Source organism: Pinus tabuliformis, chromosome J (genome assembly GCF_031772625.1).
Source record: "Pinus tabuliformis cultivar Carrire ecotype Pingquan chromosome J, CPIR1, whole genome shotgun sequence".
NCBI lineage: Eukaryota > Viridiplantae > Streptophyta > Pinopsida > Pinales > Pinaceae > Pinus > Pinus tabuliformis.
This window is the reverse complement of record NC_142295.1, coordinates 29,173,495-29,194,605: the sequence shown is the minus strand read 5'-3', so window position 1 is coordinate 29,194,605 and position 21,111 is coordinate 29,173,495. Positions and strand designations below refer to the sequence as shown.

The 21,111-nt window shown below is 39.2% G+C and overlaps 1 protein-coding gene across 1 annotated transcript in view; it reads right to left on the bottom strand.

Moving 5' to 3' along the window:
• Positions 1–21,111, bottom strand: part of LOC149225270 (lysM domain receptor-like kinase 3) — a 281,606-nt gene that overhangs the window by 103,152 nt on the left and 157,343 nt on the right. The window contains exons 4-6 of the mRNA XM_089377037.1: positions 18,246–18,391; positions 18,004–18,093; positions 17,763–17,868 (exon numbers count right to left, since the gene is read on the bottom strand). Of these exons, the coding sequence (XP_089233163.1) occupies positions 17,763–17,868; positions 18,004–18,093; positions 18,246–18,391 (342 nt within the window). The remainder of the gene's footprint in view (positions 1–17,762; positions 17,869–18,003; positions 18,094–18,245; positions 18,392–21,111) is intronic.

Genomic DNA, 21,111 nt, shown 5'->3' with positions numbered 1-21,111 from the left:
GATCTCTGGGGTTTGAATGATAGTTTAATTTTTGAAATATAATGGCAGGTATCTCCATTTGATCTGAATTCCACCATTGTTTTCTCCCTCTATGTTAATGGTTGATTTAAGCTGTGTAGGATATCCTTAATTTTAAGCTTACCAGGAATTAGGGGAAGTTCTCAGCTGAACCAGCCAACTCCCGGATTGTGTTTTCTGAAAGAGCCCAGCTAGTTTTGATTCCAGGCTTATTATTCAATTTTTTTTTTTATGAATGCATGAAGAGTTTTTGAAGAATCTCACCTTAAATTTAAAATTTTAAAAATATTTCTGTGGCATAACGATAAATCTGGCTGCTTGGAGCCTTTAGTTTGTAATTACTGTAATTATTTAGCTGGTTCTTAGTTATTTTTTGCATTTTCAGGTTCTGGTTGTTTTCAGGTTGCAGATCTAAATGTGAGCTTCAATCTTGAAGCTAGATCTAGGCCCTGGAGGGTAAGATCTGGCCTCAGAGCCATTTCAGTTTTCACAAGTGTACAGTTTTGCTGCCCAAGGTCTCATTTTTTCAGGAAAATTTTTCGATTTTTTTTTTAAAGATCGCTATTCCACGCTCCACCTGCAAGCATTTTGCCATACAAGCTCCTCACGCTGATTTGTTGGTATTCCACCGTCAAGCGTCCAAACCTGCAAAAGAAATCCACGTTGTTGCCATTTTCGCTGGCAAAAATTTTCAAAAAACCTCCATGCTGCTCCATTGCCCACCTACGTATCTCTCTCTCTCTCTGCTGCATTTTCACTGCTGTTCTGCTCCATTTCAGCCATTTTCTACCCCTTGGATCATCTACGCATCTCTCCACGCAGCCCTCCTACTCACTGCGTCTTCCATCTGTTCCACGCAAATTCCCCACGCAGCAAGCTCCCTTCAAAACCTGCAGTTCTTCTCTAATAGCCGCTGCCAGATCCGTCCCTTGCTCCATGCCATTGAGCTCCATCTCTATCTGTGCAATCTTCTCTAGCTCTGTGTTTATCCCGTCCATCGTTGCTGACCATTCTCCTGCGTATTTCTTCTCTACCCGTCGTCCTGCTCTTCTCCTTGCTCCTTTACGCCGCCGGATTCCCTTATGCCTGCAAACATAATACGCACATTTCACCTGCAATAGTTAAGGTTTGGGATGTACATACGTTGGTTTAGTTTTAGGTATATAAATGGATTTCATATAATTTTTAATTTAGGATTTCAACAACAAATAAAACAAAAATTTCGATTTTGAATTTCTTTTTATGTTTATTTGATTTGGGTTAGATTAGGTGTTAGCTTTACATTTATTTATATTTAGTTTAGATCTTATAGTTAGGCTTTAGTTTAGGTTTTAATTTAGTTTTGTTTTGATTTCATAATTTGAAAGTTATAAAATATTAAAAAAATCATAAAAAGTTTTAGTTTTAATGTTTTAGTTCATTCTTTTATTTTAGACTTATTTAAGTTTAAATTTTGATAAAAAAAATATAAAAATAAAAAATATTCAGAAAAGGTTTTTTTTTTTGTTAAATATAAAAAAGGGTTCCTTTTTATTTCTTTTAGAATCTTAGTTCTTCTATTTTGATTTTTAAAATTAAAAAAAAAAATGGTTTAGGTTAGATTTTAGTTTTGTTTTATTTTTAGACCTAAAATTTTATAAAAATATAAAAATATATAAAATTTAAATTTCTTTTGAAAAAACTAATTAAAAATTGGAAATTCCTTTAAAAGTCTTTTTCTGTTGTGGTAGGGTTAAATGTGCTTAAATGTTTATATCTAGAGATTAATTATTTGAATCTGGTTAGCATTTAAATTTCGTGGTTTAACGTATTCAATCTTTAGAAATTTAATTGCTGGATCATTATTAAAGCATTGTGAATTTATTGAATATCTTGCATTGCTTGGGTTATTTGATGATAAATGATTGTTTTACAAGGTTCATATTTCTGCAACATATAATAAATAATCATTTAATTGTTAACTCCATAAGGCACTGGTACATTAATTTCTAAATCAATCAACTGCTAAATTGCCTTGCTGTGTCTCCCAACCCAATTAGTCCACAGTTGGTCTTCCTTCATCCCATAGGGTCTACCCCCCTTAGCCTCAGGAGATGGCTTAAACGGAGAGATCGGGGATCAGACTGACAGCCCCTGGTCTAAGCGTTGTCGCGCTGCCCAGACAATCTGTGCGACAACAACTCTCATAAACTCAGGGCAGATGAAAAGAATTGTAAATTCATGCAAGCAATTTTTACTGATGGTTGTAAAGGAAAAGAAACCTGATAAAACCAATATATTTGAAGGCTGTGATGCTAAACAACAAGCTAATTTAGAAAAAGTTGTTTTAGAATATGATGTCTTATTTCAAGAACCTAAAGGTCTGCCACCAAAAAGGGAAATTGTACATGATATTAGTTTGCAGCAAAATGCTCCATTGCCTGACATCGGAATGTATAGGTTATCCGCTTTAGAGAATGCAGAAATCAAGAAGCAGGTACAGGAGCTACTCGAGAAAGGGTTCATAAGGCCAAGCACATCACCATGCAGATCTCCAATAGTGTTGGTGAGAAAGAAAGATGGTTCGTGGAGGATGTGCATTGATTACCGAGCACTGAATAAAATAACGATCAAGAATCGTTATCCCCTTCCTCGCATTGATGATCTATTGGATCAGCTGAAAGAAGCTGTTTACTTTTCCAAGTTAGACCTACGTAGTGGTTACCATCAGGTTAGAGTAGCAGAGCAAGATGCACGAAAGACTGCTTTCAAAACAATGAATGGCTAGTTATGCCTTTTGGCTTAACTAACGCTCTTGCCACTTTCATGAGAGTAATGAATGATGTACTCAGGCCTTTTATTGATGATTTTGTAATTGTATATTTGGATGACATTCTTGTATTTAGTAAAACATGGGAAGAACATTTGAAGCATGTGTAGCAGACTCTAGATGTTTTGAAAAAGAAAAATCTCTATGTTAAATTATCAAAATGTGAATTTGGTAAAACATCTTTGAATTATTTGGGTCATATTGTAGGGGGTAGTGAATTGAAGATAGATTTCTCTAAGGTTGCAGTCATTGTAAACTGGCCTAAGCCCAAGTCCGCTCATGAAGTTAGAAGCTTCCTAGGGGTAGCACAATATTGGAGAAAGTTTATTGCTAACTTTTCCTTAATTGCAGTGCCCTTACATGCTTTGACAGGATTGAACAAGGTGTTTCAGTGGGGAGGCAAACAGCAGAAAGCCTTCGACACCTTGAAAGAAAAAAATTAGTACAGCACCAGTGTTAGCGTTGCCAAATCTTCAACAACCATTTGAGATCGAAACAGATGCCAGTGATTATGCCATGGGAGCAGTGTTGATGCAACATAGTAAACCCATATGCTACCATTCTGAGACTTTTAATTTTGCAGTAGTTAATTATCCTACATATGATAAAGAATTGTATGCATTAGTCCTGAGTGTGAAAAAGTGGAAACATTACTTAATGGGCAAAGAAGCAGCTATACATACTGATTATCAACCACTTCAATATTTACACTCATAAACTAAATTGCAACAATCAAGACACTATAGGTGGATGGGTTTCTTACAACAGTTTCATTTAGTCATCAGATATAAAAAGGGCATACACAATAAAGTTGCAGATATGTTGTCCAGACCAATCATAAATGCATCTACTATACTTAAGCATAACTCGGTAATGCATGAAAGCTACATTAAACAATATGCTCAAGATATAGATTTTAAAGATGTATATGCAGCTTTAAGTAATGGCAAAAAGGTAGAAGAATTGGATTACTATGTTAAGGACCGACTCTTGTATCATTTGGGAAAGCTATGCATTCCACAAACAGAGAGAATTAATATAATTAGGGAAGCACATACTTCTCTGATATCAGGTCATTTTGGGGTAAGCAAAACAATTGCACAACTACAAAGATACTGCTATTGGCCAAAAATGCATGAAACAGTTTCTAGATATGTAAGAGGGTGTACCATGTGTGCTAGAAGCAAGCCCAACAATAGAAAACTAGGCTTGTATACTCCATTGCTAGTCCCTTCCCATCCTTGGGAAAGTGTTTCCATGGACTTTGTTGGGGGATTGCCAAAATCTATAAGGGGACATGACTATTTATATGTTATTGTGGATAGGTTCAGCAAAATGTGTATTTTAATACCTTGTAATAAGCAGATTACAGCTGAACAAATAGCGAAACTGCTCTTTCAGCATGTCTGGATGTATTTTGGGTTACCCACTTCCATAGTATCTGATTGAGACTCCCGATTTGTTGGGAAGTTTTGGTCAAGTCTGTGGGAATTAATGGATACCAGATTGAAGAAAAGCGCAACCTTTCATCCACAGACAGATGGCCAAACAGAGGTAGTCAATAGGATAGTAATCCAGTTGCTCAGGGTTTATTGCAGCAAGTATCCCAAGCTTTGGGATGAACACTTATGTTATGTGCAACATGCTTACAACTGTGCTAAACATTATTCTACACAAAGATATCCTTTTGAGACCTATTTTGGTTTCATACCAAGGTCTCCCTTGGATTTTGTCTTTGAAAAAGACATAGCAGTTGTTGGACACAGCGATGTGGACAAAGCAACTAGATTCATTGAACAAATCCAAGAAATTCACCAGGCAGTGCAGGAACAGTTGGAAAAGAGCCAAGCCAAATACAAGGCAAGGCATGATAAACACCGGGTGGAGCACAACTTCCAAGTTGGCGACCAAGTTTGGTTGTATATCAGTAAGGACAGAATGTAAGGTGAAGGAAAGAAACTGAAGCCAATAAGGTATGGGCCTTTTAAGGTACTTGAGAAAATTGGTGTGAATGCTTTCCGCCTTGATCTGCCAGCATACATGCACATCTATTTAGTAGTAAATGCAGAAAATTTAAGACTGTTTGAACCTTTACTAATTGACGATCCTGAAGAGAAAAGTCAATCGCCTTCCATTGATGTTCTGTTGCCTTAATAATTCAATGAGCTGTAGGAAGATGTAGTTCTGGACAGGAAGGTGAGGACAACGTGCAGAGGAGATGTTGAGTACCTAAGGATTGGACTCAAAGGTTCAAAACCCAGCAGTGCAAAATGGGTAGAGATTGGACAAGTGAGGCAACTATATCCTCACTTCATTGATGTTTGAAAACCAACTTTTGGTGGTCCAAAAGCCTTTTTCAGTGGGAAGGCGTGATCCAAGAATGCCCTCTAAGTCTTCATGAAACTTTTAAAAATCGTGCCCAAGGCCAAAAATCCTTTAAAGGATCGAAAATATCGAAAGAGGGACACCCTTAGCAGGGTGGAGAAACACTATCGGGAGGCCCAAAACCCGTGAAAACAAAGAAAAAGGAGCTATCGGAGGCGGAACAGTGGGATACACAGTAGCCGTCGGATCTGGCCGATCAACGGTCCAGATCTGATCGGCGGATCACTATCGGTGATGGCTATCGGCAAAGACCATATAAGAGTTGCGACAGCGATCGGTGGGGAACTTATAAGTGATGCGATAGCAATTGGCGGGGTCAATGAGGACCGTCGATCAAGCGCGCGGATTGACGGCCCACGTTGCATCGCCAGATCGCAATCAGCAGATCCACAGGAGCAGGGGTATGTTTATATACATATATGCGACCCGATGGACGGACCCGATGAGATTACGAGCTAGATCGCAGGGATTTTGAAGTCCGCCAAACACCATGTTTTAAATGTGTTTTCGCAGTTTCATTTGTTAAATGAAATGCGAAGGGGAGAGCGCCGCTGCAATAAGATGGACCCGAAAGGGTAGGCTATTACATATGATTTCAAGTCCGGGGAAGAGCCTTTTCCAATGCATTTTCGCGATTTTAAATGTATTTACGAAACAGAGGGATAGAGCCATTGCGATAAGCGACAGCGACTGATATCCGGACTCGATAGGGGAATGAAGTGTATTGAAGGACTTTTGAAGTCCGACATATCATGTTTTTGGCGAATTTCTCTGTTAGAATGCATTTCCACTGTGGAAGCAGAGCGCGGCAGTTTCAAAGGTTCCAGAGGCTCGAGGCATTCTTACGTTACGGAAATGGTGGCCACCTCCCCTTTGGGGCGTTAAGTGATGATTGCATAATGCTGTAAGAGGGATTTGAAGCAGGCAAGAGGCCAAGGAGACTAAGAGCCGAGGATATGAAACGAACAGGCAGTGCGGTTGGCTTTAAAAGCCACAGACAGAGAGCATAAGGGAGGGCAGTATTTAGGCAAATGCCGAGACAGAGTTTAGGACAGAGAGCATTAGGGGAGTCTGTGTACTCATAGAGAACTTGAGAGGTTCAAGTAAGCTCTTATTATTGTATTCTGTTGTGTGTGAGGCTCAAGTTGAGCTCACTGTTGTAAAAAGAACTCTGCTGAAGACATAATAGAGAGGCCACCACTGAAGGCTGGACCAGGAGATGTAGCCCAGGAGTATTGGGTGAACTCCTTATTAAATTTGTTGTGTTATGTGTTGCCTATTATGTTTTGTTTTACTGCTTCATTGTTTGTGCATTTCGCAATCTTATCGATCCATTGCATAAAATGACATAGACAAATCCATGCACATAGGTCTGTAATACCTTATTAATTGTCTTAGATCTCATTATCAGATCAAGTTCCCGACAGTTCTGGCTCCTGCCCTCTATGTCAGCTTTCCCGGCTGTTAGGGCAGTTCCCGGCAGTTCTGGCTATTCCTGGAAGTTTCGGCTTTTGCCCTCTACATCAGCTTTCCTGGTTGTTCCAGCAATTCCCGACAGTTCCGGCTGTTCCCAACCCCCTTCTGGGTATTGGAGATCTCATGTGCCTTAGCCTCTCCATCAAATTTCGTGGCTAGAGCACATCTGATGCTACCCCAAATCAACACACCAACCCCAACTTATCCTGATACTTCATAAACTTTCCCTTCACTAAAGGCTTCGTGAGAACATCTTCCACTTGCCCCCTTGTAGAAATGTTAAACTTTCCCTTCACTAGAGGCTTCATGAGAACATCTTCCACCTGCCCCTCTGTAGAAATGTATTGCAATTTTACATCACCCCTTTAGACCCTGTCTATGCTGAAGTGATATCTGATCTCGATATGCTTGGATTGATCATGAAATACAAGATTCTGAGAGAGCTTAATGCAACTCTGATTATCATAGTGTATCACCGTTGTGTTGAGAAATCTAGGGCATCGATGATTAGGAGATTTCTCTTCTAGAAAATTGCTTGTGATATGCTTTTACTTCTTGGATTATGATCTTCTCTTTGTTATATTATTAATGTGTTCTTTTTCATCAAGACAATTACCAAATAAACATTAGAAGACAAGAGACACAGTGAGTAGGCTTGTCAACCAAGGCCAAAACCTCTCACTCTTTCAGAGAAATACCCAATCAGAAAAAATTCTTCTTATATATCTTCAATTGACGAATACCAAGACCATGACAAAGACCCTTGACTCTAGTGTCCTCGCAAGACCCATGTCACTAGCCTTGATGCTCTGCCTCTTCCCTTTCTCGGCTTCTTCTACATCTCGCACTACTCTCCTCAGCTTCTTCTAGAGAATCTCGGTCTCTACTCTTTCCTCGGCTTCTTCTAGAGAATCTCAGTCTCTATTCTTCGACTTATAGATAATCTCGGTCTATTAGGTTAGCTCTAATTCATAAACCCTAGAATAGTTTATGCTCCTTGATCAGTCCCTTCAAGGGAGAGACCTCTAGTACTTCTCCTCGGCTTCCTTCCGCGAGATCCTATACCCAAACAAAGTCACCTTAATGCAGCAGTAATTTCGACCTTCTCTCTATGCCATCGGACCTCCTTTCTTCGCACGTGGGAGAGTATATATGCCTAAATTAAACCTTCCAAAAGTATCCCTTACTTCGCTATCCTTTTCTTGATCTCCGCTCTTTTCTCTAGCTCTTCTTCGCACTTTTGCTTATTCTCTTCACTGAATTGCTTGCCTCTAAGTGAGGCCGAGTGTGGCTATATATACATGCTGCCTCATGTCCTTTAGGCCGACACGATCATAAGGAGGAGAGCCAACATTATCTTCGAGGTTATTCATTCATTGTAGGCCGACTTGTAGAGGGCTAGTGACAAGGTCTTAGAGAAATAATTTACAAGTGTGACTCTTTACAAAGTGTAGCATGACTTCATTACATGACAATGACTCTTTTATTCTTTTAATGACTAGATGACAAAATTCCTAAAGGCTCTCAATGGGAGTCTTGACTCAAAAATAAAATCTCTTGCTCATGAAACCAATGATGCAAGCATTACAATGCTATATTTTTCTTCTTTACATCTCTTTACATAAAATCACAATTACATGTCATTATGAAGACCGAACCTAGTTACACTTTTTCAACATGTTGGCCCCATTTGCAGGTCAAATAATCTGGCAAGCATGTTGCGAAGCCAAACTGCCTCACAACTTGCCATACTCACTGCCATGTTCCCTGACTCTGTTGAACTGAGTGCCATTCGCTGCTGCTTCCTGTTGAACCATGAGATCATGGTTGATCCCAAAGCTGAAACAACATCCAGATGTGTACTTTTTATCCACCACACTCCATTCCCAATCAGAATCTTTGTACCCTTGTAGCTTCACTTCAACTCTGACATATCTTAGTCCAAAGTCTATTGTCCCATGCAGGTATCTCAGCACATGCTTCGTTGCCACCCAATGAACCTATCTCGGATCCACCATGAACTAGTTGAGTGTGTTCATAGCAGAACATATATATGGCCTGGTGTTGACCAGATACCTCATGGAACCTATCAGCTTCCTATACAGTGTGGGATCCACTAGTTCACCTTCAGAAGCACTTAGCTTCTTTAGGTTAGTGATCATAGGTGTAGACATAGGTTTGCAATCCTCCATCCTGAATCTCCTCAAAATCTCTACTTCATACTTGCCCTATCCAAGGAAAATCTCTCCTCGCTGCTGCCACACCTCGAATCCAAAAATGTAATGCATTAAGTCGATGTATTTCATGTCAAAATTTGAAGCAAGATCCTCCTTACACATCCCTATGAGATTCTCCAATCCTATCAAGAAGAGATCATCCAGATATAATACCAAGATGAGTGGTTCACCCTCAATGAGTACAAAGTGCAAATTGGGATCCACCTCACTCTTGGTGAAGCCCAAACTAAGAAGATATCCATCAATCCTGGCATACCATGTGTGCAGAGCCTGCTTTAGCCCGTAAAGGGCCTTTTTCAACTTGCATACATGATAATCTCTCCCATATACCTCAAAACCCTAAGGCTGCTCAATATACACCTCCTCCTCAATCACTCCATTGAGCAAAGCAGTCTTTGCGTCTATCTGATGTATCCTCCACCCCATCTCTGAAGCAATGGAAATAAATGCTCTAATAGATGCATATTTGGCGACAGGTGTGAATATCCCCTCGTAATCCACTCCCTCCTTCTGGGAGAACCCTCTTGTGAAAATTCCTAGACCTAACAATCTCAGGAATCCTACTACAACCAATTGAATCTACTTCACCTAGATTGTAAATAACATTAAAAGCTTATTTCAGATTTCTTCTTGAAACATTGAAGTAGATTACTGAAGCAACCTACACCAATTTAAATATGATTCTGAAACATAGAAATTGAGCAAGGAAAATAGAAACACATAGGACACCTTTATTTTTGGACAATAGTCCCTGGAAAAACCCAATGCGGGAAACCGATGCAACAACTTTAAGGGTTTATTATTATTAAGCAGTAGCAAATTCTGAATACATCACTGAATACCTCACAGGGTTATTTAGTTACAGGGAGAAATACTGGCAAAAAACTTAGTGAGATTACCTCACACAATCACTGAGAAAAAGTCCTGACTGTTCCGGTTGCTGGATGAGGTGCCCCTGGTAGGCCCTGCGCTGTCTCTGCTTTGCCTATACGTTGTTCCAGCATCAACCCTTTTAGGCATCGTGTCACCCAACTGGGGAATTGGTTAGTAGCCTAGAGTCACTGCTCTCAGCCTCCCAGTCTCACACCCCGCTTCCGGCTTCTGAAATTGACTCACTGTTATGATTTTTGACTTTATTTCTCTGCCTCTGCCCTGCTTTTGCGTGGCCCTTCTGGCCCTACGTCAGCCTCTGCGTCAAGGCTGCTGGATCACTCTCTGCTTTTCTTTGCTGAGGATTCTCCGGCTGAGAATCTCACTTTCTCTCCGGAAGCTATCCCTGCCCCTCTGCTGCAAGAAATTTCCTCAATCAATTTTCTTCCTGAGAACTTCTCACTTCAGAAAAAATGATTTCCTTGATCTTTGAGTGTGTTTTCCAAATGACACTCAAGCCCCTTCTTATATCTTCCTATTGGACAACCAACGACCTAGATTACATCTTAATCAAAGGCTCAGATCATTTTGGCTTGATCCATGGCTTTTTCTAGAAGTTTCACCCCTGAATAGATTAACACCCATTAATATTTTAATTTTCCTAAGTTTAGACTTAGGAACCCCATTAAAAATATTAATTATTTTATAAAATCACTTTTGGGTGGAATTTCCCAAAACACTTTCTGGGTTCTTTGGAATACTTGTGCCCAATCCTCCCTGCAAAATTTGAGGCTTAGAGCACATCCGATGCTAACCAAAATCAACACCTCTCACCACGAACCTCAATTTATACTTCTCGATACTGCCATCTGTTGCATGTTTGATCGTGTAGATCCATCGAGAAGTGACCACAGACTTCCCCTCTAATCTCGACACTATATCCCAACATTATTGCTCATGATGGAGCTATACTCCTCTATCATGGCATCTCTCCAAACTTGCTCGCCTATAGCCTCCTTAAAAGTGGATGGCTTAGACTCGTAGATGTTGCTCGATAGTGCCAAATAACTAGAGTATTTGGTTGGCAGTCTACTCTGCCTGAAAGTGCTGCTACGAGCCTGCATATGGTCCTCTACATCCCTTAATGTTTGTTCGACCCATATTGGCCTCTTCCTGGTAGAACTCAAAGGAATATCTAACTCATCCTTCGAATTTGCTGGTTGTGTACCTATTGGTCCTTGCTCAGCCTTAGGAGCCTCTAGCTCGTTCTCCTCTACCACTGTTGGCTCTCGCTCATGAGATTTCCTAAGGGTCCTATCTTGATCAAATCTAACATCTCGACTCAAGATCACCTTTCTTTATCCTAGAATGTAGACTTGGCAGGCCTTCGAGACCTCACTGTAGCCAATAAACACACCCCTCTTAGATAAGGGCCCCAACGTAGTCCTCTTCTGTATAGCACAATGACATAAACTGGACTACTGAATATGCACAAGTGACTCACATCTAGTTTCACTCCTGTAAATAGCTCCTTAGGAGTCACATCCTCCAACACCCTGTGAGGATTCTTGTTCTACACATACACAATTGGATTGCAGGCCTCTTCCCACAAAAATGTAGGAAACTCTTGATCATAGATCATTGCCTTCACATCCTCCATGATGGTCTTATTTTTCCTCTCAACAACCCCATTTTGTTGATGGTTCTAAGGTACCCTCCTTGATTCCTACCTACTTTCAAAAGTCCATGAACTCATTAGAGGTGTACTCACCTCCATTATCTGATCTCAACACCTTAATATTCCTTCCTATCTGGTTCTCCACAAGAGCCTTGAACTCCTGAAATTGATTGAAGACCTCATCCTTGGTCTTCAGAAAGTAGATCCAAGTCTTCTTGGAATAATCATCTATGAACGTCGCAAAATATAAAGATCCTGTGATTGACGTCATAGACATAGGACCACAAATATCAGAATGCACCATGTCTAGCACACCCTTAGACTTGGTCTCACTATGAAGATATACATTCTTGGCATGCTTGGCAAGGACAGACCTTTTACACACTCCATCCCGTTCCACCTAGACCTCTAAAAACCAGTAACCATCCTCTGCACTATCCGAAGAGCTCTGTAGTGTAGGTGTCACATGCTCCTATGCCAAATCTCACTTTGGGTGTCACTTTCATGGATGAGAGCCTTCACCGGTTATCCTAGCAACAGATAGAGATCTCTCTCCCTCCTAGCGACCACTTGCTTCTTGCTGAAATTGGTTCCCTTTGTCCCAACAACTACTTCACTTGTTGTAAAGCTGAGCTCCAGTCCTCTATCTTCCATGGCTGAAACTGAAAGGAGATTCCTGTTCAAACCCAGTACATATAGCACTTTGTTTACCTCCATGATGCCACCTAATTCGATTTGAAACGTGATACTCCAAGTGCCCTCGACTGGATAATCGACCTTGTCACCATGCTCCACATTTACATCTATGGCCCCCCTAGTCATGCTGGTGAAGAAGTCTGACGATCTTGTCTTATGACGGGTGCTCCACTGTCCATGAACCAGACACCTCTAGTGACGGTTCCAGAAAGGCAAGATACGAGGGTGAAGTTTTTATCAAACTTCTCCGCCATCTCCTCCATCTGCATAGTCGCTACCATAGCAGTCTTACCCTTTCCCTTCTTTTTGTTAGGACATTAACTGGAAAAATGCTCGAAGTTATGACAAGCAAAGCATTTAACTTTGCTCATGTCCTTTTCCTTCTTTCTTTGTGTCTGTTGTCGCGCGGATTGTCACGACAACGCTCAGACCGGGGGCTGTCACTCTAATCCCCGATCCCTCCGTTTAAGCCTGTCTCCCGCAGCTAAGGGGGGTAGTCCCTGTGAAATGATGAGACCAACTGTCGACCAGTTGGTTGGGAGACACGATACACGATATGATAAGCACTAGATGGATTTAGAAATTTAAAAGACCAGTGCCTTGAGAGATTGCGGTTAAAACGATTACTTGTTAACTGATATAAAAATATGGACCGTGGACAACAATCATTTGTCATCAGCTAAATCACAATGCTCTTAAAATGACCAAAACGATATCCAGCAACTGAAAATTTTGAAAAAGATGAAAGCCTTAAACCACCACGAGAATCATGAACCATTAACCAGATATCAATTTCGCATCTCGGCTTGAAAATTTAGATCTCAGCATGAAAGATGATAAATCCCGAAAATGACTGGATCTGACGAAGAGAATTTTCCAAAAAAAAAAAAAATTATACTTTTTCAATTTTTTTTTTTTTTTTTTTAAACCAAACTAAGTCAAAAAATCAAAAATCTAATTAAAATTCTAATTTAAAACTAATTGCTAAATCTAAATTCTAAAACATAAATAAATATTTTTTGATTTTTTATAAATAAAAAACAAAATTTAAAAGACTGAATTAAAAAACTAAACAAAACCTAAACTAAATTTAAAAAAAATTAAATCTAAATCTACGATCTAAAGCTAACCAAACGAAAATCTAAAACACTAACATTTTTATTCTTTGCTTTTTATGAAACTATTTAAAAAGAGTTACAATCCAAATACGTTAAAAAATAAAAAAAACTAACATAAAAACTATAAAACGAAACTATTAAAATTCTATTTAAAATCTATAAAACGAAACCTAAGAAAATGAATTGAAATCTAAATCTAAGCTAGCCTATCGCATGACGCAAACCTAAACGTAAAACTAAAAAATTAAATCTAAAATCAACCAAACATAAAAATGAAAGGCGATATGTATACTTTGACCCCTTTTTTGTTTTTATATGAGAATTTATAAAACTAAAAAAAAAAAAGACAAACCCTAACTATACGCTACCATAACTACGCATAAGAAACAAAGCAAATTATGAATATGAAGCGTAAGACTCAGGACGTGAGACGGTTTTCGTGACAGGGCTCGAAGGCGAGAACGAAAGCTTCGTTGGTGTCATATGTGAAACGGTTTGGACGCAGCAAAAAAAAGGAATTGGGTTTGGTGCACAGCCGACAGCAGAGCGAGAGGATTTAACGCAGAAATTACCTAAGCATTTCGAAAAAACTGTTTGGGACGGGTTCGATATTACCTGAGTGAGGGGTTCAGAGCGTAAACCTGCGTATGCTGAAACGATGTTACCTGCTGCGAATCGCAGTACAGATGATGGGCAACAAGCCTAGCATCAGGGACTGATGCCAGATGATCAGAGTAATACTCAGTAAGGAGTATTGTTAGAGCACATTCCTCGCTAAGAGGGAGTGTTGATTTGGGGTAGCATCAGATGTGCTCTAGCCACGAAATTTGGTGGAGAGCTAAGGCACATGAGATCTCCAATACCCAAAAAAGGGTTTGGGCAGATTCTAAACAGTTTAGGAGATCTTAAAATAATTAATATTTTTAATGGAGTTCCTAAGTTTAAACATAGGGAAATTAAAATATTAATGTGAATTAATATAAAACTGTGTTAGAATCGTCCAAAAGTCATGGATCAAGCCAGATCTAATTTTAGCCATTGATTAGGGACTTAATCTCAGTCATTGATTTGTCAACTAGAAAAGTATAAGACGAGGCTTGAGGGTCACTTGGAGAACACACCAAGAGATCAAGATTTCAACCTTTTGGGGCTGGGTTTGTTGAGAAAGTTGAGAGAGTGATCAGGGGTTGTAGCTGAGGGGCAGTGAATACAGAGGTAGAGAGGCAGAGATAGTGCCGAGAGGATCAGCGCAGCAGCCAGGAAATCTGACGCAGAGGGCAGAAGCTGGAACTGCCAGGAACAGCCAGAACTATCGGGAACAACCAGAACCGCCGAAACAGCCGGGAAAGCTAATGCAGAGGGCAAAAGCTAGAACTGCTGGAATTGCCGGGAATAGCCGGAACAATTGGGAACTGCCGGAACAGCCGGGAAAGCTAACACAGAGGACAGCCGGAACTGACGGAACTACCTGGAAAGCTGATGCAGAGAGCAGAAGCCAGAAGTGTCGGGAACTACCGGAACTGCCGGGAACGCTGACATAGAGGGCAGAAGAGGCTGACGCAATCCCTAGAGGCTAACGCTGGGGTTTTTCGTGGGGCAGACTGGAGCTGAGGAGCTACCGGAGTGTTTATTCAGGGTTTCAGCCAGAGCATCTATCTCCAAAGGAGAGGTACTACTGTTGAGATTATTCTCTGTTGGGTGAGCCAGTTTTGGTACCCAAATTGTATTCAGAAACTGCATAATAATAAAACCCTCAAATAGCTGCATCGGTTTTCCCACATTGGGTTTTTCCTTTAGTTGATGATCTGTAATGTGTTGACCATGTACTCGTATTTATTACAAGTATTTACATGGTAAATAACTTGTTAATTAATAGAACAAGTAGGTAGGAATAAATCACAAGGTTCATGAAGGGTTTCTAACGGGTTAGACTTAGAAATCCCAACATGGTGGAGAATCCCTTCCTTGCTAGGAGGGGGTGTTGATGTGAGTAGCATCAGAAGGTATCCTACAATTTCTTGGTGTCTTAGCATGTGGAAGACATTATTCGCCTCTTCTAGTGATTCATGTCTTCTTTCCTAAATTTAACTTAAGAAAAGTACAATAATTAAAGTCAATTAATTATTGTGGACTATTGGGCTCATTTCTAAGGATAAATAATTTAATTATTTAAGTGACTTAGAAATAATCTCGGTCGTTTATCTTCAAGATGTTTCTATACAGAATCATTAAGATGTTTCTAGAAGGAAGATTCAAGATGTTTCTAGAGGGGAGATTAGGGTTAGAGATTTGGACTCAATGAAGATTATAAATGGAGGCTAGCGATGGAGGTGAAGACACAACAAAGAGCACAAGTGTGTGAGTGATCATCATGAGATAGAGCGATTCTCTTTGCAGTGCGAGTGGCTTAATGACTAGTGTGTAGAGGAGAAGTGCGAGGGGGTTTCGGAGAATCCTAGAGAGCCAAATTGAAGGAAATTGCAATGTCGAGTTGCCAGAAGGAGATCGAATTTGTTTGAGGAGGCCGAGTTGCTAGAGTGTTGGGGTTTTTCTAGTGCACATTAGTGGTAGGGCGCAGATTGAGTTGTTGGAGGGCACAAATCTGATTGTTGGAGGTCAATTACTTCAAAGTGATTTCATCTAGAGGCAGATTTCCTTGAGGCCAATTTACATGGGTCGAATTCATTTTGAGGAAGCCTAGTTGCAAGTTCCAAATTGTATTTTTCCTTGTAGCTCAATGGGTCGAAAAACCCAAATTTTCCAGATAATGAAATGACAGAGAATTGTTTGTGAGTTAATTAATTTTGCAATGTGTGATTGATCTCTCTCGTTTATTTCCGCTACATATTTTAATTCTAGAAGTTAAAGATATCGATGATTTTATTTTTCCGTCATTCAATTATTATTTGGGTAAATAAATAATAAATTGATGATAAATTAAATTGTCGTGAGAAAATAAATTTGGCTTGTATTAGAAATTTAACAATCGGTCCACCTATCAAACTGTTTTTTGAACCAAAATGGGAAAAACCGGATTGGTCAAATCTCAATGAACCTATCTTTAAATATACATGAAATTATTACTTTTTATTGAAAAAAAACCATTTTTAGGATCTAAAACCATGATTCCAAACCAATAGAGGTGAAATATGCAAAATTTGTTCATCTATATACCATGTAAAGGTGAATATATCAAAATGGACCGAGTACAATACACATCAGCAACAAAATACATAATTAATGAGGATCTAAACAACCTCTAGAGTCAAAAAAATGCTACAAACCATGGGGCCACTGGCCTACTATAAGTCAGCGTATCAGTGATCAACATGATCACTTCTCGTCATGATGAAACTCAGCTGGTTGAGTCTCAAACTTCTCAACTGGTTGAGTCACAAACTTCTCATTGGTTGAGTCTCAAACTTCTGAAGGTATTATGCCCTAAAATGCCCTATTACTTCATTTGGTTCTCTACATGGCTTTACTTGGCCTCTTATGCCAGCCAAGTGTTGTTTCACCCTGTAAATACCCCCTCTTTCAATAGATTTTTGGCAATATTTGCAGATTATTTTGTCGTCAATCATATCAAAATAAGCCCATATAGTATCCTTGGATTTTGGAGGCAAAGTGGTTGCTAATCATCCCAAACTCTTTGTTGTTCCACTACTATAGCAAAAACTCAACACTCTCCAAGCTCACAATGAAGCTCACAAACACTCCAAATGAGATGTGAGGCAAATGAGAGGAGAGTAAAGGCTTGGAGGGTTTTTTTTGGAGGGAAACAACCCTAGTTTCCCTCAAAACCACTCCAAAACTCAAAAAACCAATTGTGTGAGGTCCATAGCTGACCTAGCAATAAACCGACCGGTTTATGACAGAACATGACGATTTATGGAAAAACTGGCCGGTTCCATCATACACCGGCTCGTTTATGGCTAGTTAATGATAAACCCTAGCCCACGCAGTAGATTGACCCAGTTTTTCTACTGGTTCGATCCCTCTAGCCAATGAACTTGCCGGTTTTACTGGTTTCCAATTTGAATTGACCAGTTTTTAATACTATGATTGAAAGATGTTTAATAATGAATATTTTTTTACCGATAAAATAGAGAAAGATAAAGAAAAACTCAATATTTTTCACAAGAAAACAATTCTTCATAAGATGGAATGATAGTAGTGAGATAAACAACCTATATGAACTAATCATATTATGCACCCATTTTGACCATAAAATTTTAAACAGCTTCATGACAGTAAGGCATGATTTTCAGATACAAAGCATCCATGCATTTCATCTTTAGTTTTCTTTGTGTATATTTTCTGAAATTATAATGCATCACAACATTGATTCAAAGAACTGCTTAAATTGAAATGTTGAAAGATGCCGCTATTGTGTTTGCAAAGGACTGTTTCTAAATATTGAAAATGATAATCTGGATTCTCATGAGACTGTAGAAAGCAACACCATGTCATACCTTTGCTTGAAGGATCATGAAGGTGACTACTGACTGAGCTGTTATGTGCATATTCATAGACAAGGAAAAGTTCATCTTCACTTGCTGCATAGCCAATCAGCTCTACCTTGTGATATAAAAAATTTCTTAGAATGAATAAAGATGAACAAAATCCTTTTTGCATCTTTCAGAAATCCATGCCTCTAGTACACTGAATTTTATATCTTAAAATTTTCAAGAAAAAGAACTGTATAGGTCTTACCAAGTTGACGTGATGAACCTTACAAAGAACTTTCATTTCCACCTGAAATTCTTTTGTTTTAGTTGCTTTCATCTTCTTGATGGCAACTTCCTGCATAAACATATGAGTAAGAGCTGCGTGCATAATCACCAATTCATAATATTCTCACCACAGTAAAACATTTAATTATAACCCATGCTTTGGGCAGATTAAACAAAAACTTCTTGGAGCAAGATTCACAGTATATGAATAAATGTAATCACCTGTTCTCGCAAGACTCCGTAATAAACTGAACCAAATGCACCATGTCCAAGTAGTTCTGAATCTTTGAAGTTGTTAGTTGCAATAAGCACTTCTTCATTGGTAAATACAACCGGTTTCTCCACATTAAACACCCCAGTCATCAAGTCTGCAGAAATATGAATTGTGAAGCAGAGTTCATATTATTCAAGATAAGAAGGCATTATCAACACAAATTACAATTTGTGCTACTGTCAAAACAAAAGAAGTGAAAAGAAATTCTTGGACTTTAGGAAATGAAAATAAGAAAAGGAATGGATATCAAAAATAGAATATCTACAATTTGAGTGAATTCATCAGTCAGAAAAACCCAAATTTGCTTTCATTTGAATAAAACAACACAACACTTCCAAAATAGTATCTGAGGGGAGCTTAACTTAACACAACTTCTATAAACATCAGATTGAGATAAGTTTATTAGTTTGACAAAGTAAACTGAAGTTTTTTCCCTAAAATTGATGACAAGCACTACATCACTTTCTGAGTTTATTCAAATCCAAGTTTTAAACAAATAAAGAATGTGCAAAGGTCCAACTTTCCAAGAGAGGCTAATGTTCTTATTGGATCAGAGCTAATTTTGCCAATTATAAGCTAGATCATTATTAGACAGTGTATATAATATCGCCAAGATATCGGCGATTTTCATAAATATCGCGATATTTTCGGGGAGACGAAATATCGCCAAGAAAATATCACGATATTTTGTCTCCCCGAAAATATCACGATATTTCCGAAATATCGGCGGTGATATTTCGGGAAAATATCGTGCGACGATGCAAAAAATCGCCCGAAGACAGTGAAAAATTGTTGCGTGGCTATAAAAGTCAGATTTTTTTTTTTCAATCATTTTCATTTGTGATTGCTGGAGAAGGAAGGGGAGAGCTATGTGCTTGCTGCCAAGGAGAGTTTGAGCATCGAATAGCTATTATCGCCACCAACAATGAAGATTTTGTTGATCTAAGCTTGAAGAACAGTGAGACAATTTCATTTCTTCCATTAACAGGTATGGTCAAATAAACCCCTATGTTAATGAATTTTTTGTTAGTTTTAGGATTATTTTTGCTTGCTTATTTGCCTACAATCATTTTGCTTGTTTTTTTTTTCCATTTGCTATGATTTTCATGCCCATGAGCAAATGCAAGGGTTTTAACTTTTCTCCATATTTGGAGAGCAAACTCCATTTTTTTTAAACTTTCAAATACATCCTCTTATTGTCATTTATGGTTTTTCATTGAATTTACATTGCAAAATTGCAAATAATGTAGCAAAAAAACTATTTTGTAAAATAATGTGGTTATTACTTATTAAGTTATTAATTCCAATATTTTTTTTGGTGCCCTAGGTTTGAGTTAGCCCACTACAAAATTCAAATATTCCAAAAGCCTTGGACCCATTTTGGGAGTATGGGAACCCTGATGGTGGGACAAATCAGGGATATCTTACATGCAAATTGTGTGGGACCAGGATGACAGGAGGGGTTACACGACTGAAATACCATCTGGCTAGACTTAGTGGACATGATGTTGGGATTTGTACAGTTTCTAGTCCGGAGCTTATACAAAAAGCTCTTGAGGCAATTGATGAAAAAGACAGAAAAAAGGGAGAGACAGAAAGAAACAAGGTTGAACGTGCAGGTAGATCTTTCGGGATATCTTCTCCTGATTTTGATGTTGAGGGTAGTGGGAGGGGCTCCACAGCTGGCACATCATCACCTGCTACTGCTAGTGCAAGGTCATCATTTTTTGTTCCACGAACAGGACATGGATCACAACCTGGCATAAAATCGCTTGTTAAAAAGAAGGAGAAGTGAGAAGCAGATAAAGTCATGGGGAGGTGTATTTTCTGGAGCGACTTACCTCTCAGCATCACCAAAACCAATCCATTTGGCAACCAATGTGTGATGCTATTGCTGTCATGGGCCCAGGGTACAAAAGTGCTACATATGAGGAGTTGCGGGGGCCAATTCTTCAAGCAGAAAAGCAGGACATCAACTCTAGATTGACGGAGTTGAAAAAAACATGGGAAGTTACTGGATGCACAATGATGTTTGATGGTTGGATAGATAGGAAGGGTAGGAATCTTCTAAATTTCTTGGTACATTGTCCTAAAGGTAACATGTTTATTAATTCGTTGAATGCATCAGAACATATCAAAGATGCAACAACGATATGTGAGTTGTTAGATGGGTTCATTCGAGAGATTTGTGTGCAAAATGTGGTGCAAGTCATAACAGACAATGCAGCTAATTATGTGTCTGCCGACAAGATGCTTATGGAGAGGCATCGCACATTGTTCTGGACTTCGTGTGCAGCACATTGTCTCGATTTGTTGCTTGAGGATATGGGGAAACTCTCCTTCATCAAGGAGGCGATTGATATGGCTAGGAGCGTCCCCAAGTTTATTTATAACCATGCTTTTGTTCTTAGCCTCATGAGGAGGTTCACTAGAAACAAGGAGTTGCGGCGTCCTGCGATCACACGTTTTGCCACAAACTTTATTACTCTTCAGTCTTTGCTTCGATGTCAGTTCGAGTTGAAGCAAATGTTTGTGTCTGATGACTGGCGTAATTGTAGATACAACAGGAGACAGGACGGGAAAGCCATTGCAAAAATGGTGTACTCTGAGACGTTTTGGCATGGAGTAGAAGAAGCATGCTCAGTTAGTGAACCTATAGTAAAGGTTCTCAGATTGGTAGATGGGGAGAAGCCTGCAATGGCTTATTTGTATGAGGGCATGGATAAGGCCAAGGAGGCCATTCGTTCTTATTATGCAGACAAGGGTTCTATTGGCCTTGATAGGAAGATGATGTTATGGGATGTGATTGATAGT